The 17,601-nt window shown below is 38.8% G+C and overlaps 1 protein-coding gene across 1 annotated transcript in view; it reads left to right on the forward strand.

Annotated features, from left to right (window-relative positions):
• Positions 1 to 12,193, forward strand: part of LOC105926144 (BTAF1 RNA polymerase II, B-TFIID transcription factor-associated) — a gene marked incomplete at its 5' end in the record, with an annotated part of 38,344 nt that extends 26,151 nt beyond the window's left edge. The window contains 11 exon segments of the mRNA XM_036134125.1: positions 794 to 961; positions 1,072 to 1,149; positions 1,227 to 1,356; positions 1,437 to 1,578; positions 2,765 to 2,895; positions 4,792 to 4,914; positions 7,157 to 7,309; positions 7,403 to 7,614; positions 9,001 to 9,160; positions 9,251 to 9,421; positions 11,453 to 12,193. Of these exon segments, the coding sequence (XP_035990018.1) occupies positions 794 to 961; positions 1,072 to 1,149; positions 1,227 to 1,356; positions 1,437 to 1,578; positions 2,765 to 2,895; positions 4,792 to 4,914; positions 7,157 to 7,309; positions 7,403 to 7,614; positions 9,001 to 9,160; positions 9,251 to 9,421; positions 11,453 to 11,602 (1,618 nt within the window).
• Positions 12,194 to 17,601: the final 5,408 nt, after the last annotated feature.

Here is a 17,601-nt window from a genome sequence, read left to right on the forward strand (position 1 = left end):
ACTTTCACAAGTGGAGCAGTACTGCTTTTGCCGTAGTGCTCCGCTTGATTTATGAATGTGAATAGTTTTATTATGATTCATGCGGGGAATATCTCAAATGATATGGACACTACAATGGGAAAGTAGGAGAGGAAAGGAAGAACAAGAAGAAAAAAAGAAAAGGTGAAAGAAAGAGGAGATAAAAGGAAGAGAATGATAAAACAATTATTGAAAAAAACATGTACTTCGTTTAATTGAAAATCTACAGTTCCTATATTGTCCACAAGGGGCGCTGTATTTTAATCAGCAGATTAAGCTTCAGGTGTGGAAAAATTTATTTTAAATAATTTCTTAATTTTTATCTGTTTGATGTATTTTGTCATGCAGGACAGTGTTTTTAAGTTCCAAAAAATGTGAATAAATGTTTTTCAACATTGTACAATCACTGTGATCAGTTCTTATGCATAATGCACAAGTAAATGTTTAACTGAGTAAAAGTATTGTTGAAATTGCACATACTTTTGTTAAAAACGCTGAGGTTATTCATAATATATTGTGTAAAAGTGAAATTCATTTAATATAAAAAACAACAAGTCCACTTTTATTAGTTCTATTTATTCTTGCAATAAGTTTACTCGTGTGGCCCTCTTGAGATCAGATCAAGCTGAATGCGGCCCCTAAATCAAAATGAGTTTGACACCCCTGCTCTAAACTTTTTAATCCTCCATTTATCTGATGCCTGTTGTGAAAATTGCTTCTTTAAGCGTCCTCGGAGCTCCAGGTCTGCACTAACTCTGTGTTTCTTTGCATTCAGGGCGCAGGAGTACGCCAAGACCAAGGCGGCCGACTGCAGCCCCCTGCCCTCCCTGGTGGTGTGCCCCCCCACGCTTACGGGCCACTGGGTGGACGAAGTGGCCAAGTTCTGCTCCAGAGAGTACCTCAGCCCGCTGCACTACACCGGGCCTCCCACGGAGCGCATGCGGTGAGCCTTAGTCCGCTTTAGGGGTAATGAGTGACGGAGAGCGCGCGTTTTTTCTTTTGATTCATCGGCGGGGCGACTAACCGAGGGTTTTTTTTTTTTTTTTTTTTCAGGCTGCAGCACCAGGTGAAGAAACACAACCTGGTGGTCGCTTCTTACGACGTCGTGCGGAACGACATCGACTTTTTTAGGTGAGTAGATCCTCCGAATCGCTTTCGTGTTTCGTACAGAGGCGTTCCGATCCCACATGTTTTTTATTCTTTTATAGAAATATCAAATTTAATTACTGCATCCTGGATGAGGGCCATATCATCAAGAACGGCAAGACCAAACTGTCCAAAGCCATTAAACAGCTAGCCGCCAACTTCCGGGTCATCTTGTCGGGAACGCCCATTCAGGTGAGCCGTCAGAAGAAAGCCTGACCCACCCCTCGCCTCCGGTAGCTCCGTGTCGCCTAAAACGTGTCTTTCGTGTTCAGAACAACGTTTTGGAGCTCTGGTCGCTGTTCGACTTCCTGATGCCCGGCTTCCTGGGAACGGAGCGGCAGTTTGCCGCGCGCTACGGAAAGCCCATCCTGGCCAGCCGCGACGCCAAGAGCTCGTCTCGGGAGCAGGAAGCCGGTACGGCCGCGTTCCCCAGACCAACACGCAGGGGTCCAACGTAGTCATGGGGGGGAAAATCTATTTTAGTGCACTCATTTCAAGTATTGAGGAGGAGAAAGGGAATGTATTTATATATTTCCAGACTTTTCTGCTGTCTAAACCAGGGGTGTCAAACATACGGCCCGCCGGACAATTCACTCCGGCCCGGTGGCTAAATGCATCATCATTATTCAAAAAAAAAAAAAAATTATATATATATATATATATATAGATATATATATATATATATATATATATATATATAGATATATATATATATATATATATATATATATATATATATATATATATATATATATATATATATATATAAATTATTATTTTCCAGTGTCCTGTCTGGCAATGTGGGAATAAGAATTGTTGTCTTAATGCCAAAAAGAGCTCATCAGATTTGACTTTCACAAGTGGAGCAGTACAGCTTTTGCCATAGTGCTCTGCTTGATTTATGAATGTGAATAGTTTTATTATGATTCATGTGGGGAATATCTCAAATGATATGGACACTACAATGGGAAAGTAGGAGAGGAAAGGAAGAACAGGAAGAAAAAAAAACTAAAGGTGAAAGAAAGAGGAGATAAAAGGAAGAGAATGATGAAACAATTATTGAAAAAAACATGTACTTCCTTTAATTGAAAATCTGCAGTTCCTATATTGTCCACGAGGGGCGCTGTGTTTTAATCAGATGGTAGCAGTGAGCTTCAGATGTGGAAAATTGATTTTAAATCATTTCTTAATTTTTATCTGTTTGATGTATTTTGTCATGCAGGACAGTGTTTTTAAGTTACAAAAAATGTGAATAAATGTTTTTCAACATTGTATAATCACTGGGATCAGTTCTTATGCATAATGCACAAGTAAATGTTTAACTGAGTAAAAGTATTGTTGTAATTAGACATACTTTTCTTAAAAACGCTGAGGTTATTCATAATGTGTAAAAATGAAATTCATTTACTATAAAAATTAACAAGTCCACATTTATTAGTTCTATTTAATCTTGCAATGAGTTAACTCATGTGGCCCTCTTGAGATCAGATTAAGTTGTATGCAGCCCCTAAACCAGAATGAGTTTGACACCCCTGCTCTAAATCTTCCTTCTTTCTTGATGTTGTTTTTAATTTGACCCAAACGGGTTTCTCCCTTTCAGGTGTCCTCGCTATGGAGGCTTTACATCGGCAGGTGTTGCCTTTCCTTCTGAGGAGGATGAAGGAAGACGTGCTCCAAGACCTTCCTCCTAAAATAATCCAGGACTATTACTGCACGCTCAGCCCTCTGCAGGTACGTGGACCCAACCCAGTTAGGGTGTGGTCTGAAGTGTCTTTTTGTTACAAACATGTTCCTGTGTAATCCAGGAGTAGATGAAACGTCTAAAACGGCACTTTGTCAATCAAAGTTCATTTACGTAGCACTTTTCAACAGTCCATACGGTGCTTCACAAGCTAAAATGCTGAGACAAAATGGATGAAATGGAACAAATGTATAGGAAATTAACAGCACAATTCAAAACAATTTAAACAGCTCTATAAAAAAATTAAACCATAAAATAAACAAAGATTATCCACAGTTGAACAGCTAGGAGTGAAGACTTAGGAGCAAAAACGGCAAAAGAACCATCGGATCACCACATCTTCTAATCCTGGGAACATGCAGGGCCCTGACTTAGATTTAATGCAACCAAAAATAACCATCAATTATCATGGATGATGTGTGTGAGAATGTGCTATTTTTTTATTTATTAGTTGTTTTTATTCTGTTATTTGCTATTTATTTCTTATATTGTGTGTAAATTGTGGGACAGAGATTTATTTTTTATTTTTTTAAACATATGCACGGATCGATGGCACTTTTTAAAATTTCGTTGTTCTTGTGACAATGACAAAGTATTCATTCATTCACTTAGACAAATTTTATTGTCATTTTGTACGCACAGTGTATACAAAATGACATTTCGTTGCATACAGCTTACGACAATGTAATGAGATTGCAGTTGAGATAAAATAACATTACAATATAGAGTGCAGCAGTGATAAGAATGTAACAGTGAAGGAGAAAACATTATTATTATTTTTATTTTTTTTAAAGTGTGCAGAAGAATGTTCCACCGTATTTATAGTGAAAAATAATGGTGCAAAAAGGGCATGTGGGGAACAGTTAAAAGCTCTGACAAATGTGCTGGAGCAAAGTGATTCATGACTTTTAAAGGAAACAGCAGGACTTTAAAGTCTATCCTAAAGCGGGGGTACGGGCGTGTCTGGGAGCGTTTGAGAGAAGTCCAGCAGCTGCATTTTGGACCGGTTCAAGTTTATGGAGAATCCAGTCCATGCTAAAGATTTCAACTATTATTTCAGTAAAAAATAATCACTTTTAAACACAGACACATAAAACCTTGTTTTAGAGCTGCTGCGTTTTGTGTCATTTGGGCCTCTGCGAAGGACAGAAAAATGGTGAAAGAGGCATTGTTACAATTGTGTAAATATTGGTTTATTAGGCCGGTTCCAGCAGAGGTTTTTATATTTAAGATGTCTGCTCAAACACAGCGGATCCAGAGATAAAACTCACTTCAGCAGCTTCTGCGCCTCAGATTAGGGCTGGATGTCGTCTAGGATGAGCCGATACGATTCTCAATATATGTTTGATTTGACTCCAATATTGATATTTATCACTTTCAAATTAATGCTCAGTCATTCAATCAACAAAACCAGCCAATTCTTATATTTACGTTCAATTTATTGAACACTGATATATTAACAGGAAAATAAAGTGCATTTGGTTCAATGCATTTAACGCATCACAGAAACCAAAAATGTGTCTAAACGTCTGATTTTTAGGGATGAAGGCGCTTCTGAAATGTCGGCTGTTTAGCAAATTCGTCTCATTTGCTCTTCCTGGCTGTGAACAGTGATGTTGCGCTGTAATAATGCCCCCTAGGGGTTGGGAGGTATATCGACGTTGAAAGCCAGAATATTGATATAAAATTGTTTTTAAAAACATGGATATTAATCTTTGTATGGATTTTTATGCACAGCCCTCCTGCAGATGGCTGGTTGGTTTAAACCAGCAGCTGTTATCACTCAACCCCTACACGGTGGATTTGTTGCCGTTGTTTAAAATTAAACTCCTCCTAGTTTTGATCTCTTAACGAATGAAGCTGGAACGCTCTGTCGCTGTTTGCAGGTTCAGTTGTACGAAGACTTTGCAAAGTCTCGCGCTAAGGCCAGCGTGGAGGACAGCATCTCTGTGGCCTCCAGCGACGAGGAGGAGAAGCCCAAACTGAAGGCTACTGGTCACGTCTTCCAGGTACGGGTCATTTCTAGTTGTTTTTTTTTTTTTTTTTTTTCTCTGCAGAGATCCTTTACTAAATCCACTAGATTACATCTCGCTTACATTTTGACACGTTGCCCAACATTATGAGTTGATTTTAGAGCGTCGTAAACAGCTTGGGAAAACCTTCAGTGGTTTCATGGTTATTCTGTGCTTTAGCATCTAGTTAGCGCTATGCTAGCTGTGTTTAACAGTGTGGTTTGAAACTGTTGCTGTTTTCAAGAAATAATTCATTTGTGGTTAAAATGTCTGATTTTAAATCTGGTATGAGTTTGGTTATGATTCACTGTGAATGTCTAAATTTGATTATTGAGGATTATCAAAAACTAAAGATAGACGAGTGAAATCACCGGGTAATAAACGATCAGTACAACCAGAACTGGTTTATATTATTCATAGCACAGCAGCTTCTCTGCACTCGTAACGTAGCTGTGAAAATATGTGCATTAATTACATTAATGAAGTCCTGAAAGAGTATAAAACGTAATGTGGCAGTCTCTTGTGTTTTAATATTTAATGGCTTCATATCATTTTAGACTGTTGTTAATATCGTAGTTTATAAAACGTGGCGATGATCTAGTTGTTATAGAATGTATTTTACAGTTATAAAAGGGATTATAGGTAATCTTCAGAGTGATGGGTTCAATGCTTTAAGAGAGAGAACCATAAAAGTCAAGTTTATGACCCATTTTGTTAGAGGGGGGCACAAATGTGTTCATTCTTCAAAGAGGCACAACAGAAAATATTAGAGAACCACTACTTTACAAAAAAAAGAACAAGTATCTGCTCTGTTCTTGTTTGCTAGCTTTATGCAATCATTGCAGGTCAGAAAACAAAAGAGCCTTTTTCCCTAAATTGTGATTAATATCTGGGGCTAAATTCTTTCCTCAGAGCGCGGATGTAACCAAAAGGATTTTGCCATCACGCATAAATCTCCATGCTTTTAATCTGGAATGTATTTTCTGTGATTTCTTTAATGTGAAGGAGGTTTAAAGCAGGATTAGTACGTAAATGTTCCCAGGTTTCAGCGTCTGGTGGATCGCTGAGGGATTTTAGGTGGAGCACAGATGCAAAAACTCAGCCGGGCAATGAGAACATTGATCAGCTAAGAGCTTCCTGGTAGCTCTGGGTGAGCTGCAGAAACCCCCCAACTATTGCTCATGTGCTCCACACATCAAACCAGGACAAACTAGCAAACTGGGCGACGCAGCAGCCGCCATGTTGGAGAAGATTCAGTCAGACGAGACCAAAACTGAACTTGAACAGAATCAAGTGACCAGATCAGACTTTATTTTTTATTTTATTTTTAAACAAGAGGTTGTTAGAAGTAATGTGAGCCAAAGGCTATAGAAACATAATAGCTTTTACAACGCTGCTTGCACCTAGAAGAATTTTATTGCATTGGAAATCCAAAAATCCACCCAAAGCGTCTTTGTGGTTTAGTGACCTGACACACTTCATACAATTAGAGAAAATAAAATATACTCTAAGGGGATCCGAGGACAAATTTTCCTCTGTCTGGGGTCCGATATTGACGCATTTAGGTAAACTTAAAACTGTGCCCACTTAATGATCCTCAGACAGTCATCCTGTATTTGAATCTATGATTTTGATTAAACCCATGTGTACCATGTTTTGTAAGCTGCACAGCCTGTTTAAATATATATATATTTTTATTTATCTTCTCTCTCTCTCTCTCTCTATATATATATATATATATATATATATATATATATATATATATATATATATATATATATATATATATATATATATATATATATATATATATTTATTTATTTATTTATTTATTTATTTATTTATTTATTTATTTTACACTGCTCTTGTCTATTTTTGTATTACCTTCAATTATCTACTGTTGCTGGATTGGTGTCAAATGTTCTTGGGATGGGGGGGTAAAAATATATATACGAGTTTCATGTCTCTTGTAATTGAAATTATATAATGCATCACTGATGCTCAATAAAAAAAAAGTATAAAAAAAAAAGGTATTGTGAGCCAGTTTAAGGTTGATCTGAGCGAGGAGAGCGTGGCCAGATCCTCATAGAATCTATGAGGATCTGGCCAGAGATGATGCATTATATAATTTCAATTTATGATAAAAACCAGCTTTAGTCTGCAGTCTGTGAGCCTCTGGGTTAGTTCAGGGTGTGTGTTGTCCTCTGTGGTGACGGGAGTGTCTGTCCTCCTCCTCCAGGCGCTGCAGTACCTGCGTAAACTCTGCAACCACCCAAACCTGGTCCTGACTCCTCAGCATCCTGAATACAAGCGCATCACGGAGCAGCTGGCGTGCCAGAACTCCAACCTGCGCGACATCCAGCACGCGCCCAAACTCTCCGCTCTCAAACAGGTAACGTCCCCCCGGGGCGACATCTTCATCCGTTGTTTTAATTTTTATTTATTTTTTTTTTGGAAGGGGTTCTGACGTGTTCTCGCTCCACAGCTCTTGCTGGATTGCGGCCTCGGCGGCGGCGGCGGGTCGGAGGGCGGGACGGAGGCGGTGGTGGCCCAGCACCGCGTGCTCATCTTCTGCCAGCTGAAGAGCATGCTGGACATCGTGGAGCACGACCTGCTGAAACCCAAGCTGCCCACCGTCACCTACCTGAGGCTGGACGGCAGCGTGCCGGCCGGCCAGCGCCACGCCATCGTCTCCAGGTACAGTCCGCCATCAGCTCAGTCGCACAGAAAGGCTGATGTTTTTATTTGTGTATTCTAGTGCTGTCAGTTAAACGCGTTAATAACAGCGTTAACGTAAACCCATTTTAACGGCGACAATTTTTTTGTCGCCGTTAATCGCACGTCAAAACACACACACTGTTCCCTTATGTTTTTTCCCCCGCCGCGCTCTCCGGACTGTGTTTCTTTTACCCTCGGCGCTTTCCGTAGTTTCAAGAGTGCTAGAAAACTGTAGCAAAACACACCCGCGCAAAGTTTCTTTTACCCTCGGACACATGCGACTTTGGGCTTCTTTTTTCTAAAAGCGCTTCTAAATTTCATGAGTCACGGGTTGCGTTTTTTTTTGGGCCACGTTTCTGAAAGTGAAATCGCTTATTTGGGCTCTTAAATAAGTGACGAAACAGCGGTTATTAAGAGACCTGCCTGCACTGCCCACACTTTGTATCCAGCTGAAATATCCCTCCGCCATAGGAGCTGACGGTAGTAAAGGCAGAGAGAGCAACTCTGCACGTATTTTCTGCAGTTTACGGTGTAATAACTGGTGATAACTGCTGAAAGTAGATTACTTGGTGCAGATCACCATTTTATCAGACATTGGTTCTGAAGATGAGCTTTTACACGTTGATAATAACATTGCAGAAACCCAACCCATAAACCGTACTTTAATGCTTATTAATTAGTTTTCTCTGTATTTGACAAACTAAGGCTGAATCACGTTGCCAAACGAAGGACCTGGAGTTTCTAAACAGTTGCTAAATAGTCTCTTTCAGGGTACTTAGTGTAAGACTGGAATGACCTGGAGATTTAAAACTTTTTTCCAGGCTTAAACTATGAATATGGATATAAACAGCAAGCAAAATTATTGTTGTTGGTGTGAAAGCTCAGAATTGGATGTCTGTGAGAGAGAGTGAAAAAATGAACAGAACTTATGACTTTATTGAAATGTACAATTTTTATTAATTTATATGTTAATGCATAATAAAAAATATATCAGCATGAAAACAGGTATTTATTTACACATTTGTTTACACATGGTGTAAACATCAGGGCGTCATGATTAGTCATTTAGCCATCATAGTCCAGAGTTTAACATTTGGCACCAGGATGTTTTCATTCCAATTCTGAAAAGTGCTTGAAAATAACAAAATAAAAATATTTTTTGTACAAGCATGTATTTTATTAGTGTCATTTATTGCAAAATTGCATATTAAAATGCCCAAACAGGCTATTACACTTTCAGAAATAAAAGGATAAAATATGCGATTAATTTGCGATTAATCTCGAGTTAACTATTGACATTGTGCGATTAATCGCGATTTAAAACATTTAATCGTTTGACAGCACTAGTGTATTTGCGTCCCTCAGGTTCAACAATGATCCGTCCATCGACGTGCTGCTGCTGACCACCCACGTGGGGGGTCTGGGCTTGAACCTGACGGGGGCGGACACGGTGGTGTTCGTGGAGCACGACTGGAACCCCATGAGGGACCTGCAGGCCATGGACCGAGCTCACAGGATAGGACAGGTACTGCTGCCGGCCGCTCTCTGCCTCCGCTGCCGTACGTCCGCTCCACATCCCGACGCTAACCCGCTGCGCGCCGTCCGCTTTGTGCAGAAACGGGTGGTGAACGTCTACAGGCTGATCACGCGGGGCACGCTGGAGGAGAAGATAATGGGGCTGCAGAAGTTCAAGATGAGCATCGCCAACACCATCATCAACCAGGAGAACACCAGCCTGCAGAGCATGGGCACCGACCAGCTGCTCAACCTCTTCACGCTGGACACGGTGAGCACCGCTGGTCGCTCCACGGCGCCCTGAATGACGCCCATGGCTCATAAAACACATTTAGAAAATATTCCCCCCATACAATTACAAAGAAAAGTAAAGAAAAAGTATGAAGCTACTGTTTTGCTTGAAAATTTACACACATGCGAGTCCCATTAACCTGATTTATTTATTTATTTAAGAGATAACTTATATGAAACTGCCAAGTTTAACAAGAATAGTGTTGCACTACAAAAAGGGACGTAAAAGTAAGTCAAATTTTTTTAAATTAATGTATTTGTCCTTGATTTGAGCAGGTAAATAAGACTATTTGCCAATGGAAGAGTATTTTTACCCCTACAATAAGATAATTAGACATCCTGCCCTTGAAATAAGATGATGGAGATGAATTGTTCCTATTTTAAGTGCAAAAATCTTATTCCATTGGCAAATAGTCGTATTTACCTGCTTAAATCAAGGAAAAATACTTTAATTTCAAGAAAATTTGACTTACTTTCACTTCCCTTTTTGCAGTGTGCGTGCAGCCGGCTGTGCTGTTTTTTTTTTTTTTTTCACAATAAAACGACCTTTTGCGCATAAAAATAAGATCTAAATGTAATAAACTAACATGCGGTGTGGCCACTGCCAGCCAGGAGCTTAATATGGATTTATTAATCCGTACGTTCCCTTCTTTCTTTTTAACCAAGCTGGATTTTACCTCCCCTACTGGTAAGACTTTCAGAATAAAAGCCAGGACTTCAACATGAAAAGCAGGTTAAAGCATGACGTGGAGGTTTTTCTGCTGAGTCGTCTCTATGGCGGAGCTGGTCGAAGCGTCTGGGTTGGGTGAGGAAAAGAGTGCAGCTCACATCTCTGCAGGCGATGTGGACCAACAATAATATCCCCAGATTTTTAGGCTGAATGCAGATATATGTTTTTATTTTATTTGTTTTTTTATTTTTTATAAATTATAAAAAGGCATCCCTGAATCAAGGCTTTAATTCCAAATGTCTCACAGGGACATTTACTCACAAACGCCTGTAGATAAACATGAGAAACAGCTGGAAAATAACCTTCTGGAACACAACAAAGTGTAATTATAACACACTGACCATCTCAGTATAAACAATTTAGTCTTCTCTTTTTTTTTTCTTTTTTTTTCACAAATATATTTATTGACTTTTTTTTTCTTTTTTTTTTTTTACATACACAACTCAGGTCACCCCCCTAAAACCCACCATATGCTCTATTAACAAGTCTGTTTTTATAAGGCGTAAAAAGGGCAGCTATTTATCTTTGAAGTCCTCCAGTTTTCCTTTGGACATATAAGTCAGTTTTGTTACTAAACATCAGATCCATCCACTGTAATTACTATATTATTATTATTATTATTATTATTATTATTATTATTATTATTATTATTATTATTATTATTATTATTATTATTACTATCTGTTTCACCCCAGGTCTCTGTGTCCTTCATTTTAAAGCAATTACACATTCTGCTTGTGTCAGGCTAAAATAAATTAAAAAAAATTGCATCACTTTTAAAGCCAGTAGGATATATATGAAGTAAACACAAGTTATCATCAATGGGAATATTACATTCAATTAAATCTAAGATTCTAAGGTAGTCATTTGTTTCCAAAGAAATGAGAAGCTCTTCACACGGCCACATGAAATCATGAAATGCTCCCGTTTTCTTTTCCACATGTTAGTCATCAGGAGTATTGCTGTCAAAATGATGGAGTTTTACTGCTGTGTCCTAAATAACCACTTGTACTGCAGTAAATCTGTTTTTTTTTAATCTGCACTTATCTCCCAGCCCAGCTAGCATCAGACCGTCTCTGATGGACACCAGATTGATATCCTGTTTATTTGGATCCATTCAGCCTTTACTTCTACTTTTAAAAATATATTTACTTTAAGAAATCCAGTCTGGCTTTGTATCTGAGGTGCTGTGTATGTCGAGCTGGGCTGGTTTGTGTGTGTCGTTTCTCTGACTGTGACGGAGCCGTGGAGCTGAGCCTGGCTGTTTCTGCGTGTTTTCAGGACGATAAGGGCGACCGAGGCGAGCAGTCGTCCTCCTCCTCGGGGAAGGCGTCCATAAAGTCGGTGCTGGACGGGCTGGGGGAGCTGTGGGACCAGCAGCAGTACGACTCGGAGTACAACCTGGACAGCTTCATGAACTCGCTGCACTAGCGCCGCCGTCACCTGCGCCGGCCAAGCGGGACCTGGCCGCGCAGAGACGTCGTCACGGTTACAGGAAAAGTCTCGCTGTAACCAGTTAAACACAGCCAAACCCGGACGTTTTTGTCGCTCTTACTCTGAAAAGGTCCGGAGGAGGAGCTGTTCCCCTCACCGCTGTCGAATTAGGTCAACGGTGGCGGCGCCTTTCAAGCACACGTGTATTATAACCCCAGCTCTAATTTATAGCAGCGGCAGGTGCTGCCTGTCCAGCCCCGCCTCCTGCACACCTCACCTTTTCCAGAGTAAACGCAGTGTTAGCCGCTCCTGCCTCTCCTCCGCCTCACAAAGTCTTAAACTCAGCCTCTTCCTCCTCCTCCTCCTCCTCCTGCTGCCACGGCCCGGTTTGTATCACAAAGGGAACCCAGGTGACTGACGAGAAGCCATAGGATGCCGTCGCTACCAGGACGGCGCGGCGAGCCGGGACCGGCACCGGGAACCTGGCCCAAGTATTTTAAAAGGACCTGTAGACTTGTACATATTTGTCTAACTGCTGCTTTTTTGTTTATGAAGGTGGAATTGTAATAAATTCTGCATACCTTGGGATGTCGCCTTGTTGTTGTTGTTGTTGTTGCAGCAGCGGCCAGTAGGTGGCTGCGTCGTACTCTGGTCAAAGATGAGATAAGTTAGACTTCATTGATCTCACAGTGGAGAAATTCACGTGTCAAACCACCACAGACATGTTTATGGTCAGGAAAATAGATGATTAGCAATTTTTGAAGTGTTTTTTTTTTTTTTTTTTTTAAATGAGTTATGTTTATTTGGTATTTTTTGAACATATATACACAAAAAAAAAACAGAAAAGGAAAGAACAGTAACAGGGCAAAACTTATACAGCACTGATACAGAAAACAAGACAAAATCAAAAATTGGAAGCATGTACATAGATTACAGCATCATATGAGAAACCTAGCCAATTTATATATACACTTCAAAATTTCAAAGAGGAAAAACTAGTAATGTGAATCTGAATGATGTATTCAATAATATGTTCCCATCTTTTTTTTTTAAAAAGCATAAGATTTCCCATTCTTACAATATCTCAATCTTTCTAGTACAATAACTTCAGAAAGCAAATTTTTCCATAGCTGGATCGAAGGGGCATCAGATCCAACCATTTAAGCATTATTGATTTTCTGGCCAATATCAATAGAAATTGCACAATTTCTTTATGAGTATCCAACTGACTGGGTATGAATCCAAGGAGACACATGACTGGGGTAGGGAGAAGTGTTTTTCCTATAGCGGAGCTAATTTCTTGACATACTGCTCGCCAGAATTGAAGTGATTTTAAAGTAAGGGCAGTCGTTTTGCATCAAAGATAAGATAAGATAGGGCTTTATTGATCTCACATTGGAGAAATTTCCTTGTCATATATCAGCTTAATAAACAAAAAGAAGGTGCCAAAAGAAGGAGAGGTACATAAGGTGTATATACAGTGTGTCCACATATGTACAGTGTATCTAAAAAAATTAAGAAAAATACAGTGGAAATAAAGCAGATGAATACAGTACATGGTGTGGTTAAAAAGCTCGACAGTCATAAAATGTCCTTTTTAAAACCATCTTAGGAAAGCAAAGTTACCATTAGGCCTAAAAACTGAGGCAATCCAGTAAAAGATGAGTTGCACTTCAATATTTTTTTTTACTTAAATTCTGTTTTAGGAGGCAAACTATAAAACATTAAAGGTCTTAAACATTTAGCCTGAGCCTTTTTATATGAAAGGTAGAAAAGGCGTGAATCGGTAAGAAAATGTAACGTTTCACATATTAGATAAAGCCTCTTTTACATACAGAGAAGTAGGAGCGTGCCATACAGACAGGTCCTGGGTTCAAATCCTAGCTGCAAGGCAGCAGTGCTACCACCGGCTCCACTGTGCAGCTCGTCGATCGATCTGAGCCGTGCGATGCCACAAAACCTGGACGACTTGCCTTAAAGGATGAAAACTGAATTCTGGAGGACATAAGAAGGCTGGAAGTGCGTGTTTCCCATGAGGGGAATTAAAAATCTTTGAAGGCGTTTGGGGAATATTAGACCATAACTAACAAAAATAAACAATGCTGTTGCTGCAGAAAAGGTCATTGTGTGAGTGTTATTTGATGGAGAATTAAAGCTGCACTCATTCAACACCCCCCCCCCCCCAAAAAAAAAAGCATTGATTACGTGTCTATAGGTGCAACCTGACAGGGCATTAAAAAGACGTGGCAGCCAATCAAGATGGAGTATGAAAATACAGCTTAATCAGGTAAATTATAAGTTATGATTAACCTTAACTAACTAAAGCACTAATTGACTATAATCAACATTTCCATTCAATGATGGGATGAGTTATTGAAATAACTGATATGTTCATCTTTCTGTCAGAATTTGGTTTCACCCATCCTTCTAAAAGATGACTTGACAGATTGTCTTGTAGGTGTATAATTTGTGCCAACCTTACTTTATATTAATCATATAGGCTATATTTATATTTTATGTTGAAGTAAAGGTGGCGTTATTTAAGTGAAGAAATGTGCTGTAGCCATGACTGTGTTGGAGGAAGAAATATACGAATGGACCATTTGAGCTGGAAATCTGAAAATTTGATACAGAATAAACTATTGTTTTCATTCTGTGTAGTTCTTGTAATAATCTGGGTCTATGACTATGGAACAATATTAATCTTTACTATAACTGAGAGCAACAGTAACATTCCTGACAGCACATACAGCTGCCTCTGAAAGATTTTCTGCATCTATGTTATTAAAAGGCTGCTGTTGGCATAAAAACAAAGAGCAGCTCAAAGAAATTGTTCAGTGCCCTCGTTATAGAAGCAGTGTGTCGGCTGAGAATATTGAGATTAATCAATGACAGCGGCGAAAAACAGTAACGCTTGAAACTATATGAATCCAGAAATGATCAGACATTTAATCGTGGTCTGATCAGCCTCTCCTGACAGGTTTCTGTGGAGTATTTGCTCTCCAGCATACAGGATCCTCCAGAAAAGGAAACACTTTTTCTGGACTTGTCTTTGTACAGATCTCAGCTAAAACAGTAGGAAAAACTCAGAGTTTGCCCAAACAACCCGGCACGGTAGTAGGGTCGCTTCAGAGTAAATTGTCATAATTTCACTCGGGGTAAAGGCTTCTGACGTTCCTGAAACAGAAAATAATTTACCCCAGAATTGACTCTGGATATCCACTAACCCAGCTTTCTGAAACGAGGCCGTTCAGCTCTGCCTCTAGATGGCCAAAAACAAAGGCAGTGGCCTAGTCAAAGTCAGAACCAACCGAGATGCTGTGGCATGACCTCAGTGAATTAAATCATGATGGAAAAACTTAATTTTGTCTTACTCCAGGTTATCCTTGTGTGATATCAAAATTAATTTGATGACCTGAAACATTTAAAATGCGCAGGAAAGCCTAAACCAGTCGGAACGTGTGAAAGGCGAGCACGTTTTCTCTGCACTTCAAAAGTAACAAATGTTCTAGTTTATAAAGTCACATTTATTCTAGCATAAAATCAGACTGTGCTGAGCATTGGCTTCGCTTTTTACAAGAAATTTCCAGCATTTTTTTTTTTTTGAGGGACATTGGTGATAAAAGCATTTTGTTTTTACTATACCGTAGTAAACAGTCGGTGTCGTTCTCCCGAATTACGTCACAACAAGCCGGCTCCTTTCTGCCAGTTTTCCTTTATTGCCCATTCATCTGTTTACATTATGAACCACTGATACATCACCAACCACCAATCTCCTTCTTAATGAGTAGTTTTTTTTTTTTACTTCTGTAGATCATTTTCACACTAATGTAAGCAACATCAGCAAGTTAACACATAAAGCTCAGCATTTCAATAAACAAGACGGTTTAGTAACAAGAATACAAAGGGTTGTTTTTTTTCAGCTTCCAAAAAAAATAAAAATAAAATAAGTGTACGAATGAAAAAGAAATTAAGAATTAGCATCACAAAATTAATTTATCCAAAGTAAAAATACAATATAATAAATTGACATTGACCAGGTATGAAAATCTCTCCACTAAATGGTTGAGAAACAAGTCGGTGAAGAAAAAAAAATAGAAATATATATTAAAAAAAATGTAAATATGTTTTGAATTCCTTTTTTTGCAAAAAAAAACAAACTAAAAAAAATGTAAAAATGAAAATTTCTCAGTACAAAGGCTACATTACTACTGGAAGGTACTAGCAGGTAGAGTAGGCAAAGACACAGTAGAAAAATGATTTTAGTGGATCACAATGCTTGCAATGAAAATAATTTCGCAATAAGATTTATGCCTCTTGTTTTTTTTTTTTTTTTTTTACTTTTTCTTCTTTTCTACAAACGGTACAAACAGAGTATTGCACATCTTTACGACAAAGAATCAAGGTTGCTAGCCTTAGAAAAGGAGGAAGGGGAGCCGGGGGACTAATTCAAGTCTTGCGTGAGCAGAAGGCCACCGGTCAATTGATGCACCTCGGGGGCTTTCAATCAAGTTACAGGTGAAGACACTTGTGTCTGTTTAGTGTTAAAAATAACATTCTTTTCTTTTTCTATATATATATCCAGTGACTTTCAGAAGTCTTTTTGTTTTATTTTTAACCCCCCCTCCCAACTACATCAGACTAACAAATCAATGTTATGTTACTACTTCTTTTTTTTTTCTTCTTTTTTCTTTCATTTATGTATTTTTTTTATATATATAAAACAAAAACGGGAGCACGTACTTTTTAGGAAACATAAAAAACTTCTCTTTTAAAAAAATAACAAACAGAAGATCTCTTTCACAACTCTGGTCAGCATAGTAGATGACTGATTTATAAATATAAAAAATGTGGGAAATCTGTTTTTAATTTCTCTCCGAGCACCTGATATTTGATGTCCGTGTAGGAGCTCGCCTCTCGCCGACGCTTCCACCAATTAAAACCTGCTTCCAGTCCAGTAAAGTAGACCATAAACTATCTAGGAACATCATTATATTAGTTATAAAGCTTTGGCTCCTTCAGTTACTCTCTTTTAAAAAAAAAAAAATCCTAAAATAAAAGCAAAAGCATAAAAAAAAAATATCTGTTAGATCATCTCTCGAAGAATTAAATTAATATATATTTGTCCATCTGAATAAACTTAGAAAATATCTGTTTCTCTCCTAATATATTTCAAAATTGAGGTATTGCAAAAGATTTTCGTCAGTCTTTTCCTGCTCTCTAACAAAAAAAAACAACAACAACAACCGCTGACTGTTGCAAACTGTTCGGATATAGAAAAATAAAAAATAAAAATAAAAAGCGTAGTGCACGACAAAAACCGAGAAGGAACAAAAAGGAAATCTGTCTGGGTAAAAAGGATGAAGAAATGTCTGAAAAAAAATTAAATATATATATATAAATACCCAGAATTCACTTTCATAGAGATGCTCGTTAACTCGTTAGGAATAATATCTCCTCTGCTAGGGTCAAATTAGCTTTTCTTAAAAAAAAAAAAAAAAGTAGAAAATAAGCAGGAGAAGCAACAGTTTACGACTGAAAACAGTTCAAAACGCGTCTGACCACCACCCACACCTCCTTCAGCTTTAAATACGCACCTTTTGATAGAACCCATGCCCACCTCTTTTTTTTTTTTTTATAATTCATTTATTTAGCAGGTCCGGTACTTCAAGCGTTGCAGGAGACAAAAAAACAAAAACTAAAAAGAAAACAAAAATCTGGCGATTGCGTCAACTCTGCCCCTCCCCCTCCCTCCCCTCAGCACGTGTAAGGGCTCAGTTTATCAATCTCAGATCTGCAGTAGCTTCATGGTTTCATTACTCCTTTTTTTCTCCCTCTTCTTTTACACACGCACCAAAAAGACAAACGAGCGAGCTCTTTGGTTGCGTCCCGGGACGGTAAACGAGTTTTTTCAGTCCTCCGTTTTTAAGCCCGCCTTTCGTCGCCCTTCGTGTCAGACTGTGGGTCTGAAAAGCCGCCGTCCCAGGCGTGTGTTG

Source organism: Fundulus heteroclitus, unplaced genomic scaffold (assembly GCF_011125445.2).
Source record: "Fundulus heteroclitus isolate FHET01 unplaced genomic scaffold, MU-UCD_Fhet_4.1 scaffold_744, whole genome shotgun sequence".
In the NCBI taxonomy this organism is placed as follows: domain Eukaryota; kingdom Metazoa; phylum Chordata; class Actinopteri; order Cyprinodontiformes; family Fundulidae; genus Fundulus; species Fundulus heteroclitus.